Source organism: Lynx canadensis, chromosome C1 (assembly GCF_007474595.2).
Source record: "Lynx canadensis isolate LIC74 chromosome C1, mLynCan4.pri.v2, whole genome shotgun sequence".
Taxonomy (NCBI): Eukaryota; Metazoa; Chordata; class Mammalia; order Carnivora; family Felidae; genus Lynx; species Lynx canadensis.
This window is the reverse complement of record NC_044310.1, coordinates 34175689-34186537: the sequence shown is the minus strand read 5'-3', so window position 1 is coordinate 34186537 and position 10849 is coordinate 34175689. Positions and strand designations below refer to the sequence as shown.

Below are 10849 nucleotides of genomic sequence, written 5' to 3'. Positions count from 1 at the left end.
TCTCACCGGCTCCTGGGCGGGGATCGCGGGGCCGCGCTCGGGGCGCTCCTGGCGGGGCCGGGTCTGGAATGTCGGGGCCCTGGGCTGGGGGCCGCGCGCGCACCCCTCTCACCCGGCGCTCGGGGCTCAGCAGGGGGTGCCGCTCCTGCTCGGACTGGGTTCCCGGCTCCCGCGGCTGCGGACGGCTCCGTCCCCCATGGCCCGGCCCCGCCGCCTCCCGCCGCCCGGTCAGCGGCCCCTGCGGCCCCCGGGCCGCCTCCCGCCGCCGCCGCGGGCCATGGAGCCGAGCCGCCCCGGGGGGCAGGGCGGGGCCGGGCGGCCGGGCAGACCCACGGACCCGAGGACCGATGGACCACAGCGCCGCCGCCTCCCTCCCGCGCTACGGCGCCTCGGAGGGGCAGGCCCGGCCGGCGCGCCCGCGCGCGCGCCCCCGCGGCCCCCGCCTCCAGCGCGCCCGCACCCGCCGCGCGCCTCCGCCACCCGCCCCTCCCGCCGGCGGCTAAGCGCGGCGGAGCGAGGGGCCGGGGGTGGCGAGGGACCGGAGAGGGGCGGACATCGGTAAGGTCACTCCAGAGGTTGGATTCGGGGCCTGGATGGGGCGGTGTGGGTGGGTCAAACCCATTTCGGGGTGGGTGTGGGCTGGAGCTCGAAGTCCGCCGAAGAAGGGGGCCTGGAAGTTAGGCGACACAAACAGGGAGGTTAGGGATTTGTCAATTCATCGATAGGAACAGGATTAAAGGCCCGCCAGCTGGGCAGGACCCTTAAAGGCGAGGACAGACGTGTGTGGCAGGGGCTTCTAGGGTAACAGGAGGTTGGTTAAGAGGCTGCACGGAAGAGGGAGGAACTGGACAGGGCCCTGGGAACAAGGATTCAAATTTGTTACTGGCAGGGGATGGCACTGGGATAGGCAGAGGCAAATGAATGGGCTTCAAGCTCCAGAGGGGTAGAGGGTGATGGATGCCGGAGGGTAGAGCCAGGTAAGCAGATGGCTCATCTGGGCTTAGACAAAACCTTGAAGACATGGGACTAAGGACAGACCCTTCCCCTGCACAATCACCTGGGTCCATATCCCCAGACTCCCTTGTTCCTTTCAATAAGGATGGTCAGGGCTAGAGTCCTTAGCCCAGCACCATACCTTCCCACCCAGGAACTAGTTCTGTCCAGAGTAGAGACTATGTATGAGCCAGAAAAGTGCCAAGAGGCTGACATTAGGTTGAGGCCTACAGGCCCGTTTACCCTCCCTCCCTGAAAGAAAGTAGCAAAGGAAGGCAACAGAGGCGGCACTGACCCAGACAAATACCACGTTTATTTCACAAACACCGGGAAAATGGGTTAGGGGTGGAGGTGGGACACAGGTGCACAGCTGCACACGGTCATCAGTGACCCACTTCCCACACTGAGGCTCCAGCCAGGCAGTGCTTCCGAGTTGACAAACAAGTGAGTGCAGGGAGGGCTCTTGAACACAAGCCCCCTGAAAGGCCAAGGATGACAGCTCCAGCTGTCCCAGGAAAACCACAAATAAATAAGAGTGGGACACAGCCCCACCCATACAGATCATCTAGTCACCCATCTTCACTCTCGAGGTCTGCAAAAGAAGAACAGGAGAAATCAGACAGAGGCAGAGCAATAGATAAAACAGTGACAAATGACAGATCAGGCCTAGCAAACCCATGGCAGGATGGACAGACCACAACAGATGGATGACTAGACCAGGATGGGCATGCTGTGACAAACACAGATGAACAAGGACAGTCAGACAACCAGAGTTAGGCGTAGGACAGAGAGATGGAGAGAAGTGGCATATGGACAGGACCAGTCACCAAGAGTCAACCCAGCTAAGCACTCAGTCACATTCAGACCATCAGGCTGATCCTTAGCCACGCTTACATATTGTCAAAGACAAGACGCACACAATTCAGACATGCTGTCCTACTGACAGCATACATGCACACAAGCCCTGAGAAACATAGTCAAACACACCAAGACAGACTGACACACAGCCAAGATCCCAACCCAGTCTAGACTACAAATAAACAGACAAAAAAATAACAGAAAGACTCAATGAAAAACAAAGACACAAAGCAGCAGAGAAATAAACATTACAGTTATCAATGATACCAGATTAGAAAGCTTCAGAGAAACCAAAAAATGGGAATGAAATGGGGGGAGCTATTCAGGAGTTCTATGGTTATAGAGGGAAAGGGAGCACCGTGGCTCCTCTGGAAGGAGAATGAGTCTGGATTGGGGACAAGGACACAGGTTCCCCCAGGGGATTCATCACCTGAAGGATTGCAACAATGACCCCAAAGAGGCCAATGGCACTGCCAAAGATCTCCACGATGAGAATCTTTACAAAGAGGCTGGGGTTCTGTGCATCAGCCAGGGCAGCTCCACTGCCCACGATGCCCACGCAGACTCCACAGAAGAGATTAGACAGGCCCACTGTGAGGCCTGCCCCAAACATGGAGTAGCCTGGGGGGATGGAAAGAGAGTATTGAGGCCAAGCCAGGCACAAGGGGAGAGGCAGACAAGGGCCCAAGATGGACTAATGGGGCCAGTCACCACCCCCAACTCGGCAAAGCAGGCCAAACAAAGTGAGAGACTATCGAAATAAGTCTAAGCTGGGCCATGGAAGGGGGGGAAACAGACATGAAGCCCCAGCTTTTTTTCCTTCACACATCCACCTACCTGCATGGTAGTTTCGATGTCCAATGGCCTGGGGGTCAGTGGCACTGAAAGGCTGTGGGAGACAGAAAAGTAATCCGAAACCACTCCTTATGCCACTCCCCCTCCCTCAATATCACTAAGCATTGTACCCAACACACTGGAATAGATGCCCACCCTACCCTGGTTCTCCATACCTCAGCCATGTTGCTAATCACAATTGCCATGATGATGCCATAGATGGCCACAGCCTCACAGAAGATGATGCTGGTAGTGGTAGTGGTGGGCGTGGGGATGGAGAGGAGAAAGATAAGAAAGAAACCAACCTTCGTCCCCAGAGAGTCCCCAGCCACCATTTCCCCCTCTGATACCCCACCCCATTGGGGGCTGGTCAGGAGCAGCATGTCAGGTCAAACAAATATGCAGCTCACAATGCAGCTGGTTCTGACAACCATCCGAAGGCCCTACACTTACCTGACCAGGTTCTTGGTCTTGATCCTGGGGGCCTTCACCCCTCCCCCAATGATAGAAGAGCCAGTAATATAGATGCCCCTGGTGGAAGGATAAGAAACTGATGAGCAGAGCCCAAGCTTGTCACTGACCCCAGGATGACTAAGGACCCAATGACCACCTGCTATGACTCAGCCCCTCCCCCCAGTCCCACCACCCCAACACTCACCATGCTGCCCCAACCACAGACAGGGAGATAGCCAGACCAATGCCCAAGTTTGACCACATGAAGGGGGAAGTCTCAGTCAGGAACCTGGTGTGGAAACAGGGAGGAAAGCAATTTCAGCCCCAGTGAAGAAGTGGGCACGAAATCCAGCCCCCAACCCCCCAAACCCCCCAGTCCTAGACGTTGGGACAAAACATTTCATATCTCCCAAAGGCCCATATCGCAGGTAGCTGGGGATGGGGTGGAGTAGAGGCCTTAGGTCAGAGAGGAAAGGCTGCAGAAAAGCTCCTAGGGGAATCCTCTCCCTGCCCTCCCTTACCATGCCACATCAAAGCGGAAACCCAAGTCAAAAATGGTGTAGCAGATTCCTGCAGCAGTGAGAGAAAAAAAAGGGGGGGGGGGTTAGAGACGGCTCTCCAAAGAGAAGCTTCTCAACTTAGACAAGAAATTGCTGCCCGGCTGATGTGCCATCTCCTCGAAGGTCTGCCTACACCTAGGTCAAGGGAGAGTCCTCAAGCTGGCTTTCGTGTCAAAGCGCGGCTATCTATTCAAATCCCTCTGCCCAGGCCTCCATTTTCTGCCACTCCCTCAGTACCATATCCCCCCGCCCGGTGACTCCTCCTCCCAGACCAAGTCCCTCCACCGGCAGCTACTGGCAGACCTGGACACTCTGGAGAAAAGAAGGGAGCAGAAGCTCTGGCCGAGAACACCAGATTCCACCAGCCCAGTCTGAGCCGCTGTTTACCCAACAAGCTGTGGGTGGGGGAGGGCAAAACGACCGGGAAAAGAGGAACTGGAACAGTCGGCTCGTGACCCAAGCAGGCCCATCAGGAGCAAGCGAGGGGCGGCAGCAGTGAGACGGGGGGAGGAGGTGGTAGTGACCGAGAGGGACCGGGGCTGCTCTCGCGGCCCCTACCTCCCACCGCCTGCGCCCCTCCTTCAAGGAGCTGGTGATCTGGGTCTCCTCTGTCAGGGTCAGAAGCCCCAACAGGCATGAGGCAAGTCCTCGAGCCTCAGGCACAGGGCCAGCATAGGGGCCCAGCATTCCCGGGACTCCACTTCTCCCTCTGGACTCTAACCCCACCAGCTCGGACTGGATGTCGGCCCCGCCCGCCAGGGCCCGGCCTCACCCACGACGAGCATGCAGGCCCAAAAGGCCACGAAGACCCCGGAGTAGAGCAGCGCTAGCCCCGTCATGGCGGCAACGACGGCGGGGCTCGGGTCCGTGGGGCCACAGCTAAACCCGCGTCCCTGCGTCCACCGTCCGCCCCGCAGTCTGTCCGCCCGCCCCGCAGCGTCACCTGACTTATCCACGTGACGCGCCCGCACCACGTGACCCCGCGCCGCGTCGCCTCCAGTCTAGAACTTGGCGACGCCGGAACTGCAAGCGCTGAGGATTGTGGTTGTTGTAGTCTTGCGCTTCGGAAGAGGCTCTAGCGTCATTAGTACCTCGACCTCTAGGTGGTCCCTGTCGCGTCTCTCCAAATCTGCGCCTCCTCAGCCCTGACATTCAGTCCCAGATAGGCCCACCAGCCCTGCAATACACCGGAGCCTGCTCTTGAGCCTCTCTAGCTTATCCTCCAAGCCATTGCTTGGATCCCCTGGGCCCCCTCCCTTGTCGTCCTACCCAGTTCCGTGAGAGTGTCATGCTTTCTCACCTTGCTCATGCTTTCTTCTGCCTGGAGCACTCTTCTTCGTGCTCATCCCGTTGCCCAGCTAACACCTACTGGTCCCCGGAAAGCCCTGTCAGGAAGCCTTCCCTAACCCAGAGGCAGGGTGATAACCTGCTCTGGGCTTCCCGGTTGCCCTGGTGATCCTTCAGATCATGTCACTCAGTTCATGTCCTGAAACTTCAGATCATGTCATTCTTTGGTTTAAAATGCCATTTCACTTGGAATAAAAGCCACAGTCCTTATAATGGCCCACTAGGCCTCTCCCAGTGTGGCTTCCCATGCCCCTTACCTGACTTCATCTAATATTCTTCCACTAACTGCACTGGCCTCCTTGCTTTTCCTTGAACATACCAGCCATACCCCCGGTACATCACCCTTGTACTTGTTCTCTCTGTTCTACTTATCCACGTGGCCCACTCCATAACTTCCTTTTGGTCTTTGTCACATTCTTCAAAAGGCCTTCCCTAACTATCTTGTTGAATATTGCAACCCACTCTTCCTTACACTCCTTCCCAGCTTTATAGTTCCCCATAGTACTTATCACCATCTGGCATGCCAATTACTTTATTTTGTTCATCTCTTCCCTCCCTCCCCCCCCCACCCCATGAGAATGTAAGCAGTATGAAAGGGTTTTTGAGCTTACTGCTGTATTCCCAGTGCCTAGCACACTCCATACATTATTTGTAGAATACACGATTGGTGCCCACCTTGTCTGTTGCTATGGTCCTTTTACAGATCTGCCTCTACCAGTAGACCAGGCACTCCCTGAGAGCAAGGACCTCATCTCCCTGTTCACCTGCTTCTTTAACTAACTTTGGACAATGCCAGCATGCCACGCTTCTCTGCAAATGTGGGGAATGAAGAAGTGCCCACAGGGGCTTCCCTCCTTATAGATGGTACTGTTTCACTGTGTGGCAATTGCTTATTTAACTGCCTCTCTTCCCAATTCCACTATGAGGACAGGAATCCAGTCAAATACAATTCAGACCTTCAGGACCTGTAGTGTTTGACGAATAAAAATAAACAGGAGAAAAAGTATCTAGTTTATTCAAGTTTCTGTGATTTCCCGGAGAAACAAATTAGTCATTGTAGACCAGCACTGTCCAAAAGAACTTCCTGCAATAATGGAAATGTCCTGTAGCTGCACTGTCCTCTCATGTGACTAAATAAGCACTGAAATGTACTTGTTTTTATATAATATTCTATTTTTTTTAATGTTTATTCATTTTTGACAGAGACACAGCACAAATAGGGGAGAGGCAGAGAGAGATGGAGACACAAAATGTGCAGCCTCCAGGCTCTGAGCTGTCAGCACAGAGCCTGACATGGGGCTCAAACCCACAAGCCGTGAGATCACGACCTAAGCCAAAGTCAGACACCTAGCCGACTGAGCCACCCAGGTGCCCCTATATAATGTTTTATAATATGCTTGTTATAAATAAATAAAAACTGCATTTTTGTTTATTTTACTTACTTTTATTTTTATTTTTTTAATTTGTCTTTTTAAGGTTTATTTATTTTTGAGAGAGAGAGAGGGAGTCAGAGCATGAGTCAGGGAGGGGCAGACACAGGCACACAGAATCTGAAATAGGCTCCAGGCTCTGAGCTGTCAGCACAGAGCCCCATGTGGGGCTCGAACCCATGAACTGTGAGATCATGACTCGAGCTGAAGCAGGATGCTTAACCGACTAAGCCACCCCGGTGCCCCTATTTATTTTACTTAGTTTTAAAGTTTATTTTTAGTGATCTCTACATTCAACACAAGGCTCGAACTCACAACCCTGAGAGATCAAGAGTCTCATGCTCTTCTGACTGAGCCAGCCAGGCACCCTAAGAAACTGAGTTTTTAATTTTAACTAGTTTAAGTTCATGTTTAAATAGCCATACGTGTCCAGCGGTTGCTTTATTGGACAACACAGGTCTAGACCAGTGGTTCTCAGCGAGGGACAGTTTTGCCCCACAGGAGACATTTGTCAATGTCTGGAGGCATTTTTGGTTATCACAATTGAATAAGGGTATGTTAGGGGCATCTAGTGGGCAGAAGCCAGAGATAATGCTAAACATCCTATAACGTAAGGATAGCCCCTCACAGCAACGAATTATCTGATCCAAATTTGTCAATAGTACCAAAGTTGAGAAATCCTGGTCTAGACCACCTGGAACCTTTGACAAGGGTAGAACCTCAATTGCACACCAGAAACTGGGACTGGCCAGAGGTCCTGGACTGTTCCCAGGAGGACAGACGGACCCATAAGACTTCAGGAAACCCCAAGTCAGTCCCCATCAGTTCAACAGACATTTATTAAACCGCTATATGCTAAGCCTCGTGCCAGTGCCACAACAGGACAGAGCTGGGTCCCCTTCTTCAGTGAGGGGCTGTCTGTCCTTCCCTGCATCAAGGATCCAGGCAGAGGAGTGGGGTTGATGCAGGGAGTATTAAAGGTCTTTGCAGCAATTCTTCAGCCCATCTGTGTCTCTGGCCCCACATGGTATCAGCTGCCTCCTTCATCCTCATAGGCGATGGCAATCCCTCGTCTTCCACTCACAGCTCCTGTCGCCGGTGTCTGACCCAGACGGGGTTGCAGCCCCTGCCAGCTCCGGGAACTAAGGAATGAAGCTGCAGAGAGAGGGGACTGAGGCCAAGTGGGCTGAATTTGGGGAAAGAGTTCAGCTGGGAGCAGAGACTTGGCACACTTACCTGCAGGGCTGCTCTCAGCCAGCTCCAGCTGGGGCCGCAAGGTCAGGGCCAAGCATCCAGGATCATTTGATGGCTTCCAGGCAGGTGGGGGTCGGAGTTCCCCAGTAATGAGTGACACATCTGGGGTGTCCCACAGTTCTGAGTCAGGTGGTGGGAGGGGCACGTGGAAGGGAGAGCCTGGAGGGAGAAAGAGGATCCATACCGGCCCAATTCCATGCCCCAAGTGGTTCCAGCTCAGGCAGTACCCCACCACTCACCAGGCAATAAATCCGCGTAATGTGTGAGGTAGGGAGCCAAGCCTGAAGGTGGCCAGGCAGGGTTGCAGGCAGCCTCTAGCTCACATGGTGCCAATACAGGCCGGAAGAAGCCACCAGAAGGCTGTGGAGCTAGAGCACCAAGAGGGCAGGCCAATAGCACAAAGACATCCATTTCAGGAAAGTTGGCAAGCTTGGGAGGTGTGGGCCGCCCCAGGGCCAACACATAGCTACGCTTGCCTGCAGCCTGAGCCAGGTTCCGCAAGTGTGACAATGCTTCACGGTGTCGGGCTACACCCAAAGTACCTGCCAACAGCCCCACCACCCGGGCATCTCTGGCCCTCTCTACCAGGTAGTGTCTACGTGCCCTTAGCCGTCCAGCCCGGACACCTTCATCCTGAGTCAGCCCTGTGTCTGGGCAGCAGGTGAAGAACGGCTGCCCTGGTGCCCAGCCCAAGAGCAACCGGCTCAGGTCTGGGTCAAGGTCAAGGTCAGTGCTGGCTTCAGAGCCCCCCACATAAAAGGCACCATATTCTTCCAGACACCTCCCGGGAGCCAGGGGAAAGCGACGCCCAAAACGCTCCAGGGGCTCAGGTTCTGGACTGCAGGAACCCACTGGCAAGGGAAGAGCTGGGCTGGAGACAAGCAGGTCCAGGTACCGTGGGCGCAGGAGAGTGGCCAAGGCCTCTGGAAGAAAGGGGTGGTGTCAGGAACCCCTTCATCCCCAAAAGGCTGAATGTGACCCAAAAGCAAAGAATGGGATCAAGCCCATATCGAGAGCTCTACAGGAATGTACTGAAATGGGGCTATCAAGGCACTAAGCAGTTGGTCCACCCTTCCTGCATGCACAGGCAAAAACGCTCACCCAGGGCATGGGCACAGGCTGGCTCACTTAGCAGCACCACAGGTGCTTTGGGGTCTGGGTTCTGGGCCTCAAAGGCCTTGGCGCAGAGCTCCAAGTGCACAGAACGTTGACCAAGGACGAAGGCCACAGGCAGTGGGCGAGCTGGAGGGCTTAAGCAGGCAGGGCCAAAATGTACAAGGGCCTGAGCTCCAGCTTGCTCAGCACCCAGTACATCCACACAGCAGCTGCAGGAAAGATACCATTAGTGAGAAGAGTTCTCATCAGGAAAAGCTGTCTTTCATGGGAAATGTGGTCACTGAAGAAAATAATGTTATGAAAAGAAGACACTGTCATTGAGGGGAGGAAGTATCAGGAGAGGAGGAATCATCATCAAGGAAAAACACAGCCGCTGGGGGCAGACACTGTCCTAGGGGGGAAAACACCATGAGCCCTGCATCAGTAGACCTACACCACCCTCAATCTTCAAGCTCAAATTCACACCTGCCATAAGCTGTGTCGCCCAGAATGAACATCTTCGACCCTGTGGTCTCCTCCAGTCGCGCAGCCACGGCCCCAGCGTCTCCCAATAGCTGGTCAGGGAACTGCAAGGCCACCTGTAAGCATAAGCCATGGAGTCATGAACAACCTCTCCTCCACCGAGGGCCTCTTAAGGAAAACCTTCCAAGAGTCCCTACCTGACCTTCAAAGCCCCTCCTCCCAGAGGAGCAACTCCTCCCGCACCTCCATCCTCACAAAATTACACCAAGATCCCGATCTTCTGGGCGACCCATCCAGAGGTGAGCCACCCCTCCCCAATCTGCCCTCACCCGCTGACACTCTAGGTCGCGGACAAATCCAGCGACTCGCTCCAGCTCGTACACGCGGTCCAGGTCCGCGAGAGGAGTGAGCACTCCGGCAGCGCCCGCCTCTCGCTGCAGCGCTGCCTCCGCGGGGCTGCTGAACGTAGACTCCATGAGGTACAGCTTGGGTGGCAGAAAGCAGCAGGGACCTCCCTCGGTCAGCCTCAGGCCCCGCGTCCTCAAAAGCAGCCCCCAAAAAGTCAGAGTCAGAGTCACTTGGTGGGGGTGGTGGGGCTGGGAAGTCAGTACGCAGCCCTTGAACCATCCCTCCACCCCTCCAAATTCACGTTTCTCCGTTACACCACTACACACGGACCAACGAGGGAATTACTTCCGGGTTTTTGAGGCGGGGCTGTTGGTAGTTTTACCAATCAAACTAGCACGGCTCCCGCCCTCCAATCCTCGCTAGGCTGCCCACAGAGAACCAATAATCTGTCTCAGTGCCCCAGGCAATCGGTACTACCTCAGAAGGCGCGGGGCCTTGTGGGTATTGTAGTTCCCCTGGACCGCCTCTCCAGGCATTCGCTTTCCGTTCCCAAACCGCCAGCAGAGCTCAGAAAAACCGACCCCCAAGGGTGCCTGGTTGGCTCAGTTGGTGCAGCATGCGACCCCTGATCTCAGGGTCGTGAGTTTGAGCCCCACGTTGGGTGTAGAGATTAAATAAACTTAAAAAAAAAAAAAAGCAACTCCCTGAAAATACTCCAGTTTGAGCAGAACTTCATGTGCATTCTATCATTTGGGAGGTGACATTGCCTAATTTTCAACTCAGGTGCCGGGCTGTCTGGGTTTGAATATTGTGCTCTGCCATTACTTCTTACTCAACGTGTCTGTCACTGTTTCCTCATCCCCAAGATGGGGGTTGTAACAATAGCACTCCTGATAGGATTGCTGGATCAAATGAATTTAGATATAAAACTTTATGAAGTAGTCCTTTGCATATCATATATACTGAAAGCATTTGCTGTTATCCTCACAGCAGTCTGTCAATCAGGCAAATATTGAGCACTTACTGTTCAGGCACTACATTCTTAGCATTTACAGTCTTTGGAGTCAGAATTGTCCCAGGAGTGCTTGGCTGGCTCTACCCAGTTGGTAGCGTGTGCAACTATTGATCTCAGGGTTGTGAGTTTGAGCCCCATGGTGGGTGTAGAGTACTTAAAAAAAAATTTGTCTCATTTTA

The 10849-nt window shown here is 54.4% G+C and overlaps 2 protein-coding genes across 4 annotated transcripts; both read right to left on the bottom strand.

Annotated features, from left to right (window-relative positions):
- Positions 1–1284: 1284 nt before the first annotated feature.
- On the bottom strand, positions 1285–4616 carry ATP6V0B (ATPase H+ transporting V0 subunit b). 3 transcript variants are annotated; one of them, XM_030324661.2, is made up of 8 exons: positions 4471–4616; positions 3660–3708; positions 3344–3427; positions 3139–3216; positions 2862–2931; positions 2689–2740; positions 2282–2472; positions 1285–1585 (listed from the first exon to the last, which is right to left on the bottom strand). In XM_030324661.2, exons 1-8 carry the CDS (start codon positions 4535–4537, stop codon positions 1559–1561), a joined length of 618 nt encoding a protein of 205 aa, XP_030180521.1. In that variant the 5' UTR covers positions 4538–4616; the 3' UTR covers positions 1285–1558. The 3 variants fall into 3 exon arrangements, with proteins under 3 accessions (XP_030180521.1, XP_030180522.1, XP_030180523.1); XM_030324662.2 differs by lacking the exon at positions 4471–4616 and adding an exon at positions 4002–4391 and having other exon boundaries at positions 1361–1585; XM_030324663.2 differs by lacking the exon at positions 3660–3708 and having other exon boundaries at positions 1361–1585; positions 4471–4570.
- Positions 4617–7293: 2677 nt separating this feature from the next.
- Positions 7294–9991, bottom strand: DPH2 (diphthamide biosynthesis 2). Its single transcript, XM_030324660.1, has 6 exons — positions 9637–9991; positions 9311–9423; positions 8831–9054; positions 7969–8652; positions 7712–7888; positions 7294–7630 (listed from the first exon to the last, which is right to left on the bottom strand). The coding sequence occupies exons 1-6, from the start codon at positions 9781–9783 to the stop codon at positions 7506–7508; spliced, it is 1470 nt and encodes a 489-aa protein (XP_030180520.1). The 5' UTR covers positions 9784–9991; the 3' UTR covers positions 7294–7505.
- Between the last annotated feature and the right edge of the window lie 858 nt (positions 9992–10849).